Source organism: Schistocerca americana, chromosome 6 (assembly GCF_021461395.2).
Source record: "Schistocerca americana isolate TAMUIC-IGC-003095 chromosome 6, iqSchAmer2.1, whole genome shotgun sequence".
In the NCBI taxonomy this organism is placed as follows: domain Eukaryota; kingdom Metazoa; phylum Arthropoda; class Insecta; order Orthoptera; family Acrididae; genus Schistocerca; species Schistocerca americana.
Genome location: NC_060124.1, coordinates 272402743 through 272424338, shown reverse-complemented (window position 1 = coordinate 272424338; position 21596 = coordinate 272402743). Strand labels below are relative to the sequence as shown.

General features: G+C 40.0%; 1 protein-coding gene across 1 annotated transcript in view; it reads left to right on the top strand.

Annotated features, from left to right (window-relative positions):
• Nucleotides 1-21596, top strand: part of LOC124620089 (cohesin subunit SA-3-like) — a 237036-nt gene that overhangs the window by 7698 nt on the left and 207742 nt on the right. The window contains exon 3 of the mRNA XM_047146758.1: nt 21280-21492. Within this exon, the coding sequence (XP_047002714.1) occupies nt 21280-21492 (213 nt within the window). The remainder of the gene's footprint in view (nt 1-21279; nt 21493-21596) is intronic.

Here is a 21596-nt window from a genome sequence, read left to right as displayed (position 1 = left end):
ACTGCATTTCAGTTGTATGCTACTCATACCACGATTGTACTGTCCTGGCCGTGTGAATGGGTGCATTATCATCCTGAAATATGGCAGCATTATTGGGAAACAACATTTAAATCATGGGGTGCACCTAATCACCTAAAATGTTCACATAATTGTTGGCTGTAACATGGCCTTTTGAGAATAATGATGGGACCAGCAGAATACAGTGATATGGCTGCCCACACCATCACACATCCACCTCCATGCTTAACTACTGGAATCAGGATTCTAGTGTTTTTTTCAGATGTAATCCCAGCTCGATGTTGGAAGTAACAGTAATGTTGACTCGTTGGACCACATGACGTGTTTCCATTGATCATCCGTCCAGGATTTATGCTCTTGACACCATTTATTATGCTCCTTTGCATTGGTTGTCATCACTAATGGTTTTGGTGTAACAGCTCGTCCACGAATATTCGCTTTATGGAGTTCTCAGCAGACAGTGTTGAAAGATACAGGGTCTTGAAGATGTCCCTTGAGCTCTGCAGTCACTTTAGCCACTGTAGTTTTGTGTTGTTTTGACACAATTCATGTTAGCATATGGCAATCTCTGTCATTTAATTTTGACTTGCACCCACTATTACATTTACGCGATGATGTCTTTCCATGTTCTGTGTAGGTAGTCGTGACTGTTGAAACAGTTGCTCGTGAAACATCCAATAAGTTGGCTGTTTTGGGTACTGATGCTCCAGCTAATTGGGCCCCCAAAATCTGATTTCGTTGAAACTATTTTAGGTCTTTCATTGCACATTGACACTGACCTCTGAATGCAAATATGAAATGTGCACTACTCGTTAACAACCTGCACTGATGCCTATTCTGTATTGAACATGTACGGTCCAGTGCAACAGGTGCCTTACCTGCGTTGTTGACTGTTAAATGCAGCCATCCCATTACTACCATTGTTCACATTATTTTGTCTATCCCCTGCATGTAAACAGTCATTTAAAAAAATTTGCACAGCTGAAGGCACATTGTCAGATTCCGTGTCACTGAATCAAACTAAACAAATATTTGCGTAAATTGCAACACTAAGATGAGCATGTTTAAGTAAAATGAAGCTTATATCACAGGTTAACAAGAGAAAACCATATGATTAGGGATTTAAAAAATCTATGATTTCATGAGTACTAGAATCCAGTGTGGCGTAAGCCCCCATGTGCCATAACTGAAACCTTAAACATCAGTGCATGGAATGAAAAAAGTTCTGGATATGATGCTCACTATCTGAGTGGGGGGAGGTTCCATCTAAGGAGATGCAGCAAATCTGTGCCAAACATTGTTCTTTAGAGGCGAATTGCATATTTGCCATTGCATGTACTGTGTCATTGTCCTCCCGTAAAGGGGTATGTGGAGTTGCCTGTTTGAGGAACAGTACCATTGTCTCTTAAACTGTCTAATATGGCAATTTCTGTCTTCATTAGTCTCAGTTGGTAGAAGTCATAAATCATAACCGTATCCCATCTTCACTCCAAACTGACATACTGCCATAAGAGAGTAATACTAGATTGAAACTTGCACCTAGTCTAGTTAAACTAAGATAGATATGGTTTTGACCTATGTTGCACAGTGGTTGCAATTTAGCTTGTAGATCACATGACTGGTTTCACATGTTGCCCTGCCCTCGACAGGATAGCTGATACTTGTGATTGGACTGGAATAAGTGGTGAAGGGAGGATGTATGGGACATGTCATGCATCTAGGTCTATTACAGGGATGTGAGGCATGAGGCAAGGGGTCGGGAGTGGGGGTTGATTAGGGATGGACAAGCATATTGCCTAGGTTCAGTGGGCAGCAGAATACCACTGTGAGAGGGGTCGAAAGGATAGTGGGTAGAACATTCCCCATTTTAGGATACAAAGAGAGGTAGTCAAAACCCTGGTGGAGAATGTGATTAAGTTGCTCCTGTCCATGGTGTTACAGAGTCATGAGGGAAATGCTCCTCTTTGGGAGGTGGTTGGTTGACTGGAGGTATTTGTTTCTGTACAAGGATGGGAGGGCAATTACGGTCTGTTAAGGTCTCAGTGAGACTCCTGGTTAATTTTCAGAGGGACTGCTCGCAGTCACTAGGCTGATAGGAGCAGACTTACTGATATGGAATGGGTGGTGACTGTCGAAATGGAGGTATTGCTGGTGGTTAGTAGGTTGTATGGGCAGAGGCACTGATGTAGCCATCTTTGAGGTGGAAATCAACAATGAGGATCATGGCTTGTTGCATTGAGGAGGATCAGGTGAGGTGAATGGGAGAGAAGGTGTTGAGGTTCTGGAGGACTTTGGGTATGGTATTGTCAAATGTGATCTAGATCACGAAGGTTTATAAGTAAATGTGAACCGGGTAAGAGGTTTAGGTCTGGGTTATCCGGAAGGATTCCTCCAGATGGCCCACGAATATGTTAGCATGGGATGTGCCGTGTGGGTGTCCATTGCCAGATTTGTTTGTAGATGATGCCTTCAAAGGAGTAGTAATTATGATTGAGGATCTAGTTGGTCAAGGTGACTAAGAATAAAATTGTAGGTTTGAAATCTGTTCAGCATTTGGAAAGGTAGTGTTCAGTAACAGCAAGGCCATGGGCATTAGGGATGTTAGTGTAAAAATAGGTCGCATCAATAGTTACAAGCAGTGCACTGCGTAGTAAAAAATCTGGAACTGTGGAGAGTCAGTGAAGGAAATGGTTGGTATATTTTGTATAGGAAAATAGGTTGTGGATAATAGGCTGACAGTGTTGGTTTATGTGAATAGAGGTTCTCTCAGTGGAGGCACAGTAACAGGCCACAATGGGGCATCCTGGGTAGTTGGCTTTATGGACTTTAGGAAGCATGTAGAAGGTGGGAGTGCAGGGAGTGGTAGGGATAGGGGAGAGATGGACTCTGGGGAGAGGTTCTGGGATTTGCCTAAGGATTTGAGGAGAGGCTGGAGACCCTGCTGGATTTCCAGAATAGGATCACTGCGGCAGGGTTTGTAGATCGACAAATTCGACTCCTGTGGAGTCCTCCCGCCAGGTAACCCTTGCAGTTCAATTTGATAGTGGTGGAGCCTTTTGTCAGTTGGTTGGACCACAAGGTCAGGATCAGTTTTTGGGTGATGGATTGGGGTTCTTTCTGTGGATGTAAGGTTAGCTTGCGTGTTGAGGGATTTGGGGAACAATGGTGAGGCAAGATCTGAGGTTAAGAAATTTGGGAAAGTTAACAGGGACTGATTTGGGGGGCAGTGGGTTTGGATAATGGTCGGACTGAGAAGTGAACTGTGTCAGGCTGGGTTCAAAATTGGTCTTTAGTAGAGTCTGATTCGTAGGGTTGGCAGCAAGAAAGTGTTTCCTCTGTAGGGACCAGGAGGGGAAGAGAAGCCCTTTAACAAGTCCACCATGATTAAATTTGAGAGTGCGGCAAATGCAAGGCCTTTGGAAAGGACTATCCTTCTATAGGACTAAGGCTTTTGGAAGAAAGATTCGTGACTGTGTTTGTGTCTGCTTAAGTTATGGGTTCCCTCCATGGTGCGAGCTAACATCCCATAAATGTTCGGGCTCAAATGCGGTTCCCTTTCATCAAAATGTCTTGGCTCAAACTTGTCTAGGGGTTGAATTGCATGTGTCGCATTACACACCCTAAATTGGACACTTGTGACCCTTTGCTGAAATTGTCTGGCTGATGGCAAGTTTGCGAAATACAAAGTTAATATAACATATAATAACAGTAATAATAATATCGGGAACTAAATTAACGACCCATACATGATGTAGGCCACACAGTTGCTATTTGGTTAGAATAATTTTTATTCAGAAAGCAGACTAATAGCGAAAGTGGTCGTATTTAGAGTTACTGTTACACTCAAGCGCATATCCATTTGACACAATTTGATCATGCACATTCTCATCGTGAATTAAAAGTCTTCGCGAAATGTTAGAGTTGACACCAGGTACACGGCTGCTCACCGCTCAGAGACTAAGTCCCGTGATACCACAAAATGCAAAATTTTCTAAGTCATTTCACTTCCTAGCTACCTAAAGAACAACTGTCCTCTTCTGCATCTCCACCAGCGCTCTCCCTTTGGTGTCTAGACCAGTACTGCCTGTCTCTGGCCGTGTTTTTCCCGCATGCCGAACATTGTCACGCAACTGACTAGGGCAGTTACTTTTCCTGAAGCTGTCCATCTGATTGGCTACAGCTTATGCTACATTATTTTGCATTTTATCATATTTAAATAATCAAAGCTTGACCACTTTCACACTCGAAATAAAGTAACAATAATAAACATTACATTCATTTACATAAAACCAATACAATTTCCTTCTTAGCTTTGAATGCCACAGCCAGTAGCCTTGCACCAATGTGCTTTCTGATAAATAAATAAAGAACAAAAGTAACTATTATGCACTAAACTTTACGGCAAATATTCTATTACCTGATGAATTAATAAGGTGGCATGCTGTCATCGTCCAGTGTGTTTTGTGTGGAGGAAATGATGATCTGATGCTTAACTGAAAATACTGATAATTTAAATTTACTATATCTTTTAAACAAATAAGGTTACAGAGTTCATATTTACAATGTTTGTCATTTTAGTGATGAGCTTCTGTATGAAATGTTGATGTTAAGATTGACCAAAGCGTTCGATTTTAACATTCAGGTCTTTATTACAAAACTTGTTAATTTCGCTTTAACAGTAAATCCTAAACTATTATAGATATGATCAATATTCAGATTTTTTTGGGATCACCATGAAAATTTATGGAGGAGTGCAGATTAAAATTACTGTGGCTTGATTCCCTGCATTGCTACAGAATTAAATACAGGGTTATTACAAATGATTGAAGCGATTTCACAGCTCTACAATAACTTTATTATTTGAGATATTTTCACAATGCTTTGCACACACATACAAAAACTCAAAAAGTTTTTTTAGGCATTCACAAATGTTCGATATGTGCCCCTTTAGTGATTCGGCAGACATCAAGCCGATAATCAGGTCCCTCCCACACTCGGTGCAGCATGTCCCCATCAATGAGTTCGAAAGCATCGTTGATGCGAGCTCGCAGTTCTGGCACGTTTCTTGGTAGAGGAGGTTTAAACACTGAATCTTTCACATAACCCCACAGAAAGAAATCGCAGGGGGTTAAGTCGGGAGAGCGTGGAGGCCATGACATGAATTGCTGATCATGATCTCCACCACGACCGATCCATCGGTTTTCCAATCTCCTGTTTAAGAAATGCCGAACATCATGATGGAAGTGCGGTGGAGCACCATCCTGTTGAAAGATGAAGTCAGCGCTGTCGGTCTCCAGTTGTGGCATGAGCCAATTTTCCAGCATGTCCAGATACACATGTCCTGTAACGTTTTTTTCGCAGAAGAAAATGGGGCCGTAAACTTTAAACTGTGAGATTGCACAAAACACGTTAACTTTTGGTGAATTGCGAATTTGCTGCACGAATGCGTGAGGATTCTCTACCGCCCAGATCCGCACATTGTGTCTGTTCACTTCACCATTAAGAAAAAATGTTGCTTCATCACTGAAAACAAGTTTCACACTGAACACATCCTCTTCCATGAGCTGTTGCAACCGCGCCGAAAATTCAAAGCGTTTGACTTTGTCATCGGGTGTCAGAGTTTGTAGCAATTGTAAACGGTAAGGCTTCTGCTTTAGCCTTTTCTGTAAGATTTTCCAAACCGTCGGCTGTGGTACGTTTAGCTCCCTGCTTGCTTTATTCGTCGACTTCCGCGGGCTACGCGTGAAACTTGCCCGCACTCGTTCAACCGTTTCTTCGCTCACTGCAGGCCGACCCGTTGATTTCCCCTTACAGAAGCATCCAGAAGCTTTAAACTGCGCATACCATCGCCGAATGGAGTTAGCAGTTGGTGGATCTTTGTTGAACTTCGTCCTGAAGTGTTGTTGCACTGTTATGACTGACTGATGTGAGTGAATTTCAAGCACGACATACGCTTTCTCGGCTCCTGTCGCCATTTTGTCTCACTGCGCTCTCGAGCACTCTGGTGGCAGAAACCTGAAGTGCGGCTTCAGCCGAACAAAACTTTATGAGTTTTTCTACATATCTGTAGTGTGTCGTGACCATATATCAATGAATGGAGCTACAGTGAATTTATGAAATCGCTTCAATCATTTGTAATAGCCCTGTAGTTTTAATAAATGTTTCCCTTTATGGTCGATCTCAGGTCTGCCATATTTAACGCTGCTACGTCTCCTTGGCCACAAAAGGCTTCTACTGGTTTTCCCTATGACGTAGGTTCTCGTCTGTCTCACTCGCACACTACAGCACGTAGGCCTCAATAGACAATAGACGTTTGTGGGTTTCCCCATCTCGTGGTGAATCTGTGCCCTTTGTGGCATCTGGTCCTGGACGACAGGGTTAGTTTCACAATTCCTGAAGGCTGACTCTTTTGGCTATATACTTAAATGAGAGCAAAATGCTCATTAACTCAGAGTGGGAGGGAGTTTTTGAGGTTGGGATAAATGTAGTAGGTCTGTGAGACAAGGTTTGTCAGCTGGAAGGGACTGTGGGGGAGGTCTGGAGGCTGTTGTAGTGGTGCTGGGTAGTGGTAGTCCAAGGTAGGAATAGGAGTTGAATAGATTGGAGAGTTTTTTGAGGTGGTGTCATGCTTGCTGCTCTAGTCCATGGAGTGCAAGTGTTTCAATGTGTGAGATGGCATCCAAGAACTTGGGATTGCAAAGCAGGAGAATTTTACAGACGGAGACAAGGTGTTTTGGGCCTGATTTACATAGTTTTGCAGGACTATGTTGGTGAGAGTTAAGGATTGTTGGAATCTGAGCATGTTGAGGTCATTGTGGAAAGAGAGGTTGCAGATGAAGATTGGTAATTTCATGGTAAGGCCATTTCGGGGGATTCTGTGAGCTAAGCAACAATGGAGGAGCAATATATGGGACAGGGTTCAGGCTAGGGATAAAGTCAGTTTTCTGTATTGGTACAGATGGAAGGAGCAAGGATCAATGCTGGAGGATAAAAACACATAAAATTAAGTAAATAAGATGGAAGTACATGCAAAACAATTTGCAAAAATACATAGGGAAAATTACAAAGGAAAGGTAACTAATGAATTACAGAGAATCAGGATGAAACCTGAGGGAGTAGGCTGATAGTGAAAGGCAAAAATGAACTGAAATTGACATGAAAACACAATGAGACCAAAGATAAAAATAAATAAAAAGATTATAATGTGGGTTATAGGTCATTTAACATTTTTTAAATGTTCGGATAATAAGTTGCCGTCTCTTCATCTAAGAATAGATGATGAATGCAGCTAGCCACTAACTCTGTGTAATGTCTTGTCTGTATAGACGTGTATCTGTTGCCTTTAAGATCCCTTCACCTTCACACATAAATCTATACAGTAAAGTAAGGGCCTCCCATTTCTTGGCTGATCCGTGATAAGACAGGCAAAAATTTAGACTAATGGAGGATTATTAGTATTATCTCTATTTTCATTCGCTCTCTCTCTTTCTCTCCTTTATCTATGTACAGTTTTTAATACAATATTTCATTACGTGAAATCAGCCAAATAGAATCTTTGGTGGAGTCCTTCGTCTTGGTAATCAGCGGCTGGCTTGCTGTAAGAGGTCTTTTCATTTATTATTACTGTTAAACACTGCATTCAGTCAGGAGAATCAATCGTTTAGACAATTTGTTCCTTTTACGAAAGACTGCGAATTCCAGATGTGTACGAAGCCTTTTTGGACGATTTAACACAGACTCAGTGATTGCAGGCTCTCTTCGACACAGCTGAAACTTCCCCACTAATTACAGGGCCAACGTGATCATCAAATGATTCAGAAAAAACTCATTTGTTCATTCACTCCAGAACAAAAAAGTCACAAACCTTATTTATGGAGGAAATCGTGTATTAAATCCATCTCCATTACATGTCCAGATCTCCGGTGATTCCACGTCTTAATTATTTTCCGTTTACAGTCTCTTTCTCTTCAAACAAATCGCTAGTGGCACAAATGTTAATTGGCTCGCTTTAGCGAGAAGAAAAGCAGAATATGTATCTCTCAGAAACACGTCAATCCCTCAACAGATACTCTAGAAGCTGTCCTAGTTACCACTCTAACAACCATGGAGAATGCATATATGCATCTCTGTTATTTCAAAGAATAAATGCACTAGAAAATACTTTGGCGTCGTCGAGCTGCCGCCGCATATATTACGAGAAAATCAGATCAGATAACTTTTCCAAAGTGAATGAATGTGGATGGTTTGATTGAAAATGATTAATTGGTGGGTGGTACAGGGTATTTTCTGTGGGGACATTACAATGCCCCTTGCAGGGAGCGAAGTTTGTGAGCCTAATTTTGATTTACCGAACACACTTCGTGAGCTATCTATTAGTGTGGATAACCCGGAAGTGATGAGTGTCAGTCCTCCGACTGAAAAAAAAAAACAACATTGAAAACAGAAAAAGTGATCTTTCATGAAACTGTTATCAGGGTCTACCCATTCGGGAACTTTCGTAAGCAGGGAAACCTTGGAAAACCTCTTAAGCCTAGACCCCCAGCCTACGGTACATAGAAGATAGGAAAGCCTACAGAAGAGAAAAAATAATTTTGAAATTGATCTCTAAATGAAAGATAGGGATCGATTTATATAACGATTTGGAGAAGAGTGATTTGTGCCTCTAGCAAAAAAAAATTTTACAATCAGTAACTCGAGTTTTTTGTTTACAATCTTGTTCCCAGGACAATATCTTGCGGTGCTGAAACTCCCCCGGATCTTGCATGTGCCCGACGTCCACATTTGTAGTCGGTCTTCTACGCGGCCCACAATGGGAAGAATAGAAGGGACAGGGATACCAGATTTTACATGCAACTTTCATTCCAAAAGAATTAGCAATGACCGAAAGGGAAACTCTTCCTGTAAAAGAACTGCTTAGGTTGCACCATCCAAGATTCTCCTTTTTGAAAACAAAATCCCTATGGCTTCATACATCCTTTTTCTTACGATGTACTGCAAGGAATTTAGCCATTGACTTAAGGTTTCCATTTATTGATTGACTAACGCTGTTGCCGAAAACATCATAATATTTACTCTAGTTTGAATTTTCTTTTGGACTTCGCATCACCACTTGTGCTTATAAGTCCAAGAATTCTGACACATTTTCTGTCAATGATTTATTCTTCGTAATTTAAAGGATCCGTGCAACTTGCAGTAGATTTTGGATTCAAATCATCGAATAATGGAAAGTGTGGTTCATATTATACAGAGACATAATCCATCATTTCCTTGAAAAGTCATATCATTTATCTATACTCATAAAAATTTTATCCTAAATACATATATTTCTCCGCTTGATTGCTGTAATGTAAAAGTTATTAGTAGTGAGGAATGTGGATTCACATCTTTCATTTATTCTCTGATTCATCCGGCATTCATACATGCACATATATGGAAATGGATTTTCAAACAAAATTCCAAAGTGAACAAGACCCATTAAATAACTACTAATTCTGTGAATATTAATTTCTTTTGACATTCAACAATAAATCAAAAACTCTTAACCTCTAATTATGACACTTTTTTTTTGAAGTTGAACATCAATCTGTTTCCTCTCACGTTTGATGCGAGTCTCTTACAAAGCATATCTGTGTCGTCTATATCGATTCTAAATCTCACGCCGACGTCAATTGTTTTGCGCGGGAAATTATCTTTGCGGCGTTAACCGTCACTCATGATTCACTACTTAACCGCAAAACTTCACTTCACAAGTTTACACATCTAAGCGTGCACTTGAAATTATATATGAACATTCACTGGGAACCCCTTTTGATTATGCAGCGTCATTTTCGGGAAATATTTCTTTCTTCTTGAAAGTCATTCAGATCCTTTATAATTCTTGATGTCATTAGCAATGCTAAAGTTCTATGTTTACCCAAACACAGGTGAAGCCTATCTCCGCTGTCTTCTTTGCAGCACTCGATAGTTATAGTTAGTCACTATTTGTACAATCTGTGTCACTGATTAATTATTTCAGTTTAAAGTTTTCTAACACTAAACACACACAGTTTATTGTTATGTTTTTACGAGCATTCATCTCTGTCACTTGCAACACCATTCCTCCCTGCCTTCTAATCTTCATTAAATTTTTTCAAGTCGTTATGGGAAAATAACCCTTTAATTTGTTAGATCCCCGGTAGGCTAACAGATAAGCCCCAGGGTTCGGAATGTGCAGAATGATGTATGGGCCAGTATATAATAACTCCCATTTCTTTATACTCTTCTTTATTAAGGATGATTTGGTATATCTTTTGACTAGTACCTTCTCTCCGACATGGTACGCCTGTACCCTCTTGTCATATTGTTGTTTTCTCTGATCAGCCTTTTCGTCATATTTATGATGGCTTGTCTTATTTTTTATTCCAAAGGCATCTCAGTTTCATGTGTTTTGGGCATATGTTCAGTTCAGAAGTTTTCTTCTTTTGCCTCGAACATCAATTCATGAGGTGTATATCCAGTGGAGGAGTGGGGCATGTTGTTGTATATCTGCTCAAATTCTTCCACATAATTTGCCCACGCAGTCTGCTTATTATGGCAATACGCCCTCAAACTCCATTTCAACATGTGATCTATTTCCTTTTGAACTTGATCCTTTAACCTCCAGGGAACAGGATAGAAAGTTCTACATTACGTTTCATGCGGCTTAATGTAGAGATGGCATATGTATCCCTTAATAACTCCTGGCCTTTCATCAAAAACGTTTTCATACGTTAATAATAATTCATTGAGCTGCTTCTTCTGATCTTCGATAATGCAGTCGGATTCATTTCACTTTTCAAACACTGATTGACCGAAATCTTCTTTGACTTGGAACTCATTAATTACGTGCTCTTTAGAATTTTGGGCCGTCCTGATTACTTGCACACTGATCTCACAATTATATTTTCTTCTTAAGGCTTTTTTTTTTTTTTTCAACAACTCCAACTCAATTTCTTGTTTATTAACATTCAACCAAATTTGTCCGGTTTTAAAATCTATTCTGCATCTGTATTGATGTAGGCTGTCGACTCCGATAATGCAACCTACCACCAAATTTTTCACAACAAGGAATGTGCTTACTATTGCTACATTTCCAAATTCCACACCAAGTAGTGACTGCACCTTTACATTAGCCGATCGAGCCCCAACGGCACCTATTATTCTGCAATTCTGAACTGGAAAAACTGGTACTCGTCTTATATTTCTGATCCTGTTGAATAGTGCCTCCAAAATAACATTTGTGGTTGCAGCTGTGTCTAAAACCACCACTATAGATACGGTCTCCCTAATAACTTGCACTTCGGCTACTGCCACCTGTTCCTTATCCTCATCTTGTGGTTCTAAGTCCTCGGTCAGTTCATCTGCCAGTAATCGTCCATCATTATATGTTAGCATGGGTACACATATCCTGTTCCCCTTAACCAATTGTTGACCGCTCCTCCGGGGCACGAGTGGGTCCTTACAAGTTTGTTGCATTTTGATTTGTCTGCTGGTTGACATCATCCGTCCTTTCGGTAATTACCGGTTGATTCGTAGATGTCTGTCCCCACTGATATTGGCTATTTGAATTCATTCCTCCCGGTTGATTCCAATTTCTATTATTGTTATTATTCCAGGCTTGGGGTCTGAAATTTCTTTCGTTCCCCCACATGGGGTTGTATCTTTTCCCGTTCCTGTTGTTCCTTGAATAGCCCCTCGCAAGACCATTGCCGGGATTACTATTGAGATTTTGAGGGGTTTCTCCATTATTTAACGATCTCTGTTCATTCCTTTTAAGTGTCGATTGATCACCATTGGTATAACCCATACTTCCACCTTGCCTACCGTTTGGCAGAGGTTCCATCGCCCTATATTGGAATCTGTTATCACGGGCTTTCTAGTTGTTCTCTTCGATAATATCTATATGGTCTAACGTCGTGAGGAACAACTCCAAGTCTTTGTCGTTGCCGTAAATCAATTGATTCCGGATGCTAGTTGGTAGTCTTGCCTTAAGTATGTTTATTATGTCGGGCAAGGGCATAGGTCTGTCCCAGTATCTCGTTTTATTTATATATTTTTCGAAATACCTTCTAAGGCTTCCTTTCGAAAAGGAGAAAGGCTCTGGGTAGAGCACCTCCTTCCTTAGGCGTTCCTGTACCCCTTCTGACCAGAACTTTGCTAAAAACGCCTTCTCAAAATCGTCATATGTCGGGCAAACAGAAGTCACGTCCGAGGCCCAGATCGCCCCCGAACCTTGTATATATCCTGTAACAAAACTGATCTTCTGCCACTCCGACCAATTTCTGGGTAGCACTCCTCTGAAACTTCGAATAAAAACAATTGGATGGACCCCCCTTTTGTCAGGGTTAAAAATCTGGAATTGCCGATGCTTTATCATTTTTTCTTCGGCATGGCAAAGGCTTTCGTAATCTCTGTTAGATAAGAATTCACGCGAACAACCAGCTTGTGGCAATTTAATGTTTGAATTACTTGCACAAGTCGGTATTGTGTGCAAATGGGCAGTAACTGGCTCTATAGTCACTGCCAACTTCTGCTGCTGCCCTGCATTCATTTGTTCTGAGCTTTGTTGTGAAGCGCGCATCGACTCTTCTATCGTTTGTTTACAATGCTCCAAATCAGCACCTAACTGCTGTCGCACCTCCTCAAGTCCTTTCGCAAACAAATTCTCTTCCTGTTTGCCAGATGAACTCTGGAATGCTGCCTTAACATTTTGCTCAACGTTTTCACTCATTAGCCTTCTGTTTTCAAATGTGATTTCGGATAATTTACCCGTTAATACGTCTATAACGTCTTGACGCTCTGTCAGATGTTCAACGCTTTCCTTTAAGTTAGTCTGTGTACGTGCCAATTCAGGAAGTTGCGCAATTGCACATGACATGGCATCTTGCTTTTGTACTAATTGCGGAACCATTTCCACTTGTTCCCGTACAGTATCTATCTTAATAGCCACATACGCCTTCATTTCGATGTGTACGCGGTGAGTAGATTCCTCACATTGTGCTTTCACCAATTCTATTTGTGTAGTTAATTTTCGTTCCGTCTCATCCTTCCTGATCTTTGAGTTCCTTGGTCTTCGCCTCTATCCGCTGCTCTAATTCGGAAAAACTGTCTTGTAACTGCTGCTTAATCTCAGTCTGGACTAATTTCATCTCTTCTTGAGTTTGAGTGACTGTCACTAATTGTGCTATAATATTGGTTTTCAGATTTTCCTGCCCTTCAGTAACTGAGGCTAATTTCGCGTTAATGTCGGTTTTCAGAGTATTCATGCTCTCGGTTATCATTTGCATCTGTCTCATGATAATTACCAATGGATCTAATCCCTGCTGCGTACTTGCTGTAACACTTCCAGCCGTGTCTACAGGGCGTTCTGTTGCGCTGTCTGTAGCCATCGATGCTACGACACTTCTTACTGCATCATTGATCATCAGTGCTAACAGCTGAAGGCTGATGCGTGCTGCTTTGCTCTGCTTGACTCATCCTAAACATTGCCCTAGTTAAAACCATATAAATGTTCTACTGTCACTATATATAACTCCCTTGTACTATCACTATATGTAACTCCCTTCACACAAGAGTACTTCTGTGTCTACTTTCTTAATGTACATATACAGATAAATGCAACTGGGACAGGTCAATCAAAACACTTCCTATATCTAACATGAACACAATTAATCAATGTTCAAATATCAAATAACACTAAACAGAAAAGCGTATACTTCAACTGTACTAGCAAGCTTTAATAATAAAAATATAGATCTGGCCTTTTCTCTGTGCCCAGCGTGCTGTCTTTTGGCTTTATTTGTAGATCCAATTATATCACCTGCGAGTCTTTCCTCTCTTTTCCAAGCGTCAGTTAGGTTAGCTCGTCGTAGTTCACATGAAACAGAGAACAAAATTATTTTAGCAACGTCCAAAAACAATGTCCTGTCACGGATTGGCCATTTTAACATTTTTTAAATGTTCGGATAATAAGTTGCCGTCTCTTCATCTAAGAATAGATGATGAATGCAGCTAGCTGCTAACTCTGTGTAATGTCTTGTCTGTATAGACGTGTATCTGTTGCCTTTAAGATCCCTTCACCTTCACACATAAATCTATACAGTAAAGTAAGGGCCTCCCATTTCTTGGCTGATCCGTGATAAGACAGGCGAAAATTTAGACTAATGGAGGATTATTAGTATTATCTCTATTTTCATTCGCTCTCTCTCTTTCTCTCCTTTATCTATGTACAGTTTTTAATACAATATTTCATTACGTGAAATCAGCCAAATAGAATCTTTGGTGGAGTCCTTCGTCTTGGTAATCAGCGGCTGGCTTGCTGTAAGAGATATTTACATTTATTATTACTGTTAAACACTGCATTCAGTCGGGAGAATCAATCGTTTGGGCAATTTGTTCCTTTTACGAAAGATTGCGAATTCCAAATGTGTACGAAGCCTTTTTGGACGATTTAACACAGACTCAGTGATTGCAGGCTCTCTTCGACACAGCTGAAACTTCCCCACTAATTACAGGGCCAACGTGATCATCAAATGATTCAGAAAAAACTCATTTGTTCATTCACTCCAGAACAAAAAAGTCACAAACCTTATTTATGGAGGAAATCGTGTATTAAATCCATCTCCATTACATGTCCAGATCTCCGGTGATTCCACGTCTTAATTATTTTCCGTTTACAGTCTCTTTCTCTTCAAACAAATCGCTAGTGGCACAAATGTTAATTGGCTCGCTTTAGCGAGAAGAAAAGCAGAATATGTATCTCTCAGAAGCACGTCAATCCCTCAACAGATACTCTAGAAGCTGTCCTAGTTACCACTCTAACAACCATGGAGAATGCATATATGCATCTCTGTTATTTCAAAGAATAAACGCACTAGAAAATACTTTGGCGTCGTCGAGCTGTCGCCGCATATATTACGAGAAAATCAGATCAGATAACTTTTCCAAAGTGAATGAATGTGGATGGTTTGATTGAAAATGATTAATTGGTGCGTGGTAGAGGATATTTTCTGTGGGGACATTACAGTCAGTGGGCAGACATGTATAAAAAAGGGGGGGCAGCAGATGTGACTACATTAGGTGAGGTTAGCGTATACAACTGGAATAGAAAGAAGAAATAGTGGGGTGGGGAGGGGTTGGTAGGATGCGGTACAAGTTTACGTGGCACAGAGTATATTGCTTGAAAACATGCAAGTGCGATGCAGGAAGTGTGATCAATTTGAAGGTCTAGGGTTATTGATATCAACGAGAGTAATGTGAGATGAGTTGATGCACTAACAGTCAGCATGGTCATGCATCCTTGTGGGTGTGCAGACGAAATGGTTGGTACAGTTTGACTCGTAAGTCAGAGCGTGTAGTGCAGTTTGGAAGGCACCAAGTGAAACAGAAATAAGAAGAAAGAAAAGGACAGACACTGATTATAGTAATGTGTTTAAAAACAGTAACAAAGGGAAACAGCATTGGGTTACGAGATGGAAGAAAAGCTGTTAGCCAGAATCAAACAGTGGAAAATCCAAGATGGAATAATGATAATATTACGAAGAGGATAAATTGCTACTCACCTTATAGTGGAGATGATAAGTCGCAGACAGAGTCAACAAAAATACGCTGAACAAGTAAGCTTTCAGCTTAAAGGGCTTCTTCTGAATTAGCCAACATAAACACTCACATTCATCCAAATACAACTCATATGTACATGACCATTGTCTTTGGATGCCAAGACCAGACTGCAAGCAACAGAGCACGGGAGAAGCAGTCTGGGTGGTAGGGGTAAGGGGGTGGCTGGTGGTGGGGAAGGGAGCAGTAGCAGGTTAGGGGTGGGGAATGGTAAAATGCTGCTTGTGGAAGCATACAGGGTTGAGATGGAGAGAGGATAGGGCAGCTAGACGCAGTCGGGAGGTTCGACGGAGGGCTTCATCTGTAGCCACCTGTGGCTGTTGCATCTCACTGAGGCCTTCATAGATCTTAATTGCCCTCCCAACCTTGTACAGAAACAAATTTCCCATGCCTTCTCCAGTCACTCACCAGCTCCCAAAGTCCCACTGTACAGCTGCCGAGGAGTATTCCACTCATGACTCGTTACCATCCAGGACTGGAGCAACTGAATTATGTTCTCCACCAGAGTTTCGAATACTTCTCATGATTTCCTGAAATGAGGAATATCCTACCCACTAACCTTCCCACCTGTCCCACAGTGGTATTTCGCAGCCCATGCTACACACAATATCCTCATCGATCCCTACTCAACCTTTGCTCCCAACCCCTTAGCTGATGGCTCAAACCCCTGTAATAGACCTAGATGGAAGACCTGTCCTATACATCCTCCCACCACCAGCTACTCCAGTCCAGTCTGGAACATCACCTATCCCATCAAGGGCAAGGCTACATGTGAAACCAGTGATCTACAAGCTACACTGCAACCACTATGCTGCATTTTACATGGGCATGACAACCAACAAGCTTTCTGTCCATATGAATGACTACTGACAAACTGTGTCCATGAAACAGCTGGACTACCCAGTTGTTGGGCACACTGCCTAACACAGTGCTCTTCGTTTCAATGACTGCTTCATAGCCTGTGCCATCTGGTTCCTTCGTACTACCAACTCCAGCTTTTCTAAATTGCGCCAGTGGGAACTCTCCCTGCTATATGTCCTATGTTCATTTAACTCTCCAGGCCTCATCCTTCGTCAGTCAATGTCCTTCACTCACCTGTCCCCTTCCTCTGTTGCCACTCCAGCACCACAAAGCTTTTTATTGCACCAAACCATCCACAGTCTTTTTACTTCTCCCCTCTTCCACCCCTCCCCCTCCACCCACTGTTTAACATCACGACTGCTACTCTGCCCCTGTAAGCTCCCACATGCAACACTTTACTGGCCCCCACTGCTACCCTGTTACCCCTTCCCCTCCTTGACCACAAATCTCTCGCCAGCACAATATCTGGGAAAAAAATGCAGTTGACTCCTGTATATAAGGGTAAAACAATGGACCCAAAAAATAGCAGATTAATATCCTTAACATCAGTTTTCTGGAGAATTCTTGAATATATTATGAGTTTGAACATAACAAATTTCCTTGAGACCTAAAATCTTACAAGTGAGAATTATTTTAGAAAGCATCACTCAAAAGATTCAAGTATGTGGAATAGTTTCCCAGATACGTGAAGACTTCTGAAGTAATAGAACCCAGCATGTTCTCCTCGATGGCAAGTGTTCATCAGAGATGAGGGTACCTTTAGGAGTATCGTAGGAAAGAGTGAAAGGAGCTCTATTATTTTCTGTATACATAAATGATCGGGTGGACAGGGTGGGCAGCAGTTTGTGTTTGTGGCATACAGGAAGTGTTGCCGTGTGACTATAGAAGGACGCAAGATGACTTACACAATGTTCTAATTGGTGTGATGAATGGCAGCTGGCTATAAATGTAGAAAAATGTTAATTAATGCAGATGAGTTGGTAAAACAAACCCATAATTTTCAAATACAGCATTAGCAATGTCCTGCTTGACATGGTCACATCATTTAAACAGCTGGACATAATGTTGCAAAGTGATTTTGAAATCGAACAAGCATGTGAGGACTGTGGCAGGGAAGGTGAATGGTTGACTTTCATTTATTAGGAGAATTATGGGACAGTATGGTTCACCTGTAAAGGAGATTGCATATAGTATGCTAATGCGATCTATTTTTGAGTACTGCTTGCATGTTTGGGATCTGCCCCAGATCGGACTAAAGGAATACATTGAATCAATTCAGTGGCAGGATGCTGGATTTCTTATCAGTAAGTTTGAGCAAATACTAGTATTATAGAGATGCTTTGGGAAGTCAAATGGGATTCTCTGAGGGAAGATGACTTTCATTTCGTGGAACACTATTGAGAAAATTTAAAGAACTGGCATTTGAAGCTGACTACAGAATGTTTGTACTGCTACCAACATACATTTTGTGTAAAGACCACAAAGACAAGATAATAGAAATTAGGACTTACATGGAGGTGTACAAACAGTCTTCTTTCTGTCACTCAATTTGTGAGTGGAAGAGGAAAAGAATTGGCTAATTGTGATACAGGGTACCCTCCGCATGATGGCTTGTAGAGTATGTATGTAGATGTAATTGAATGCAAGCTGCCAGTTAAAGGTCATGACAGAAACATCTAACACATATGCCGTCATTATTGATGGCAAGTGGAAATGAGACGTATCTTATAACATTACATTTAGTCTTTCTGTGTATCAGTGACAGAGTTCATGTACCCATTGTCTTGCATCAATTATATTTTCTGAGCAGTGGAATCTGACAATGTGGCACCTGTCCCATCAGTCCAGTCCAAAGCGATTGAGATAAGTCAGTAGCTGCAAAGATGACTTGCACTCACAGCAGTGCTCCAGTGTTTCATCATCATAATGGCCTTTGTGGCTTCATTCACAATGTTGTTCCAAACAAGGTGGTGCTCACCTCTTATTATGCTCACATTTTGTGGTCCAGTGCCATTACTGTTCAGAACTCTTCCTCTGTCCAGACGTGGACCTCTGTCATAACATCAGTATCTATATCAGTCAGAATATCACAATGTAACACACCCATTTCCTAAAGATCGATCATTGTGTCTCATACCAACTCACCCAACTATTTATACTGTTTGCAAACTTTGTTGTTGACATGATATATTGATACTTGCTTTCTTGTTTTAACTTAACTGATAGCCACAAAACAGAGAACACTGTTGGTCATGTGGGTATGTCATTTCTTTGCAGTTTTAATAAAGCTTTTCTTGTACGTAATGTCATTTTGGTAGTCCTTTCTGGGTATTACAATTTTTGCAAATGTTAATGGAATTGCAAAATTGAATGACATGAAGTATTCTCATTTCCTGTATTTTTTGTATATATATCACCATTGGTTTTAAAAACAGTGTGGTGTAGACATTCACCACAGAATCAACAAATGCTGTACTTATAAAATTTCAAGAACTTCATTGAACAGGTTATAAAACAATGAAAACAATCTGTGTAATATATGCATATATTTAATGAAGGATAAATGCTTAAGATAAATTGATTGTTGTTGTGAGTGTGACACTTTTCAGTGCTGCCTTGCAGAGAAAAATAGATGATGTTAATCATATTTTCAGGACACAAATGAAAAAATGGAATCGTATAGTGGTGGGCAGCAGATAAATTAATCTTCTTTGCCATTTACAAGATCTGAAAACTATTTTTGCAGTCAGCCAGAAAGCGATGGAGAACATACAGACCATAATTTCCAATCTGCAAGTCCACATTACATTTCGTACTCACTGAAAGAAAATGTTACTACATGCTATTTACTCATTGGGATCATGAACTATGACTACAAATAAAAGTTTTGAGTTGTAACTGATTAATATATACTGTCAAAAGTTCACACCCACAAAATACAATAATATTCCTGATAATAATAATAATAATAATAATAATAATACATGTTCAATTACCCGAAAGTTCCTAAATGCAATATAACATATACCGTACAGTTAAAAGGAAGTGACGCTTGATCAAGGTCCGCGTCACGTCCCATTTTTAACCAGACTTAACGTCTGAGAAAGTAAAGAAATAATAATTATTATTATTATTATAACAGTTAAAAGGAAGTCACGCTTGATCAAGGTCCACTGAGAAAGGAAAGAAGAAATAATAATAATACTGATGATGATGATGATGATGATGATGATGATGTTGTTGATGATGACATCCCTATCGGAAACAGCACTATTAACATTTCAGAGGCGACCTGTACGGAAAGCTCCAAGTAAAATGAATGGTCTATCAGCCTAACTTCTAATCACCAAAGTTAATTGCTCACCTCAAGAGTGGAAAATGATCTTGCCACTTGCCACACGGTTTTGTCAACATTACAGGCGATGCACAAACAGTTACTTCCGTGAAATCTAAGCAATATGGGACGGTGTACAGTCCTGGTGAATTCACTTCCTATTTTTGAGGAAAATGCTTTTAGTAGGTGATGAGCTCTGATGTCATGTGAGGCACAGCGTGTGCAGGTGTTTGACTGATGCAGACAGATTGATATCTCAGTGCAAAGTGTCTCTTCTTACTACCTCTTTGGCTGTATTTATATATGGGCACAGTGGACTGCCAAATGGAACATCTGCTATCAACTGCCCTAGGCACTTGTAGCAGTATCTAAATTGCCCCTTTCTCGGACACACTAATACCTCTGTTGTTCAAAAATTTACATTCTTCTTAATTTTTATATGAATATAATTAAGGTTGCTTTTATTACTGAAAAAGTTTTAGCTCGACTGCATTTAAACTTTGCCGGCTAGAATTTTTAGAACTGAACCGACAGTAGAACATGACCTCTGGCTCTTTAAGATTCCTCTACAATAAAGTCTTGAAACTAAGTACAGATGTATTATTTCCTGAATGTAATTGAGTGCTGTAATTATAACTTTCTGAAGCAATTACAAATGATAGTAAACAACTTAAAAACTATATAGAGGTAGCTTAATGGGGTCACATAGGTAATGTTTTTGAATGAAACTACGGCCATGTATGAATTTTCATCTTTCTGAATCTGATATTTAGTGCCTTCAAATCTTTGTAGAAACGCTGAATTTCACCAAAATATTGCACTGATCGAGTTGAGACCTGTAACTTTTTATTGTAACATACATTTGCAGATTCTGAACAATTTTTAGCTTTGTAGCTTCATTATTTAGCACCACTTCTATTTTCTTAAAATAATATACTTAGCAAAGCATATTCATTAAATCATTCTAGGACTTCACTCTGTGAACATTAATATACTGGAGCATGCACGGGCGCATTGTGATGACATGACACTGGTAGTAGTGAACTGGGTTAAGTCCTGGCACACTCATTCACCTCTCTATCTCTTACAATGATACAGCACTTGTTTAGCATGTTGCAAATGCTTCACTTTATCAAGCTATAATGACTGGAACTGGACCATTAGGGCAAAAGTAAACAACAACAACAATAATAATAATAATAATAATGTATATATTTCTGTTGCATCAATTTCTTGTTTTAGTGAGATACAAGAAATACATGAGCTTTACGGTATTACTTCTTTCTTTCTTATCATGTTGCCTCCTGAATAACACTTTTTAGATGTTTATTTTTTAAGTTTCTTTTTATTTGGACTTTTCTTTTCTAGTTTTATAATTCAGTACTTTCCCATTGTACAGTGGTTATTTGTAACCATTTATGTGTTACTTGCAGGGAAGGAAAACATTCCAGCAGACTGTTATGACTATTGAGAGATCAAAATCTAAATTGAAAGAGGAAGAGAGGAAGGCAATAACTGAAGTATTTATGGATTATCTCCCTGAGATTATAAAACAAAATATGAAAGAGGAAATCATCTTGATAGATTGTCTCAAAATACCATTATATATGCAGACTGATGTATATGGATGCAACATTAACCAGAAGGTAGTCTGCTATAAGTATGAAGGAAACTTGAGTTATGATATTGAATATTGAGACTTTGATTTAAATAGTGTATTATGTTAGCAGTCATGACTTGATTGGTATGT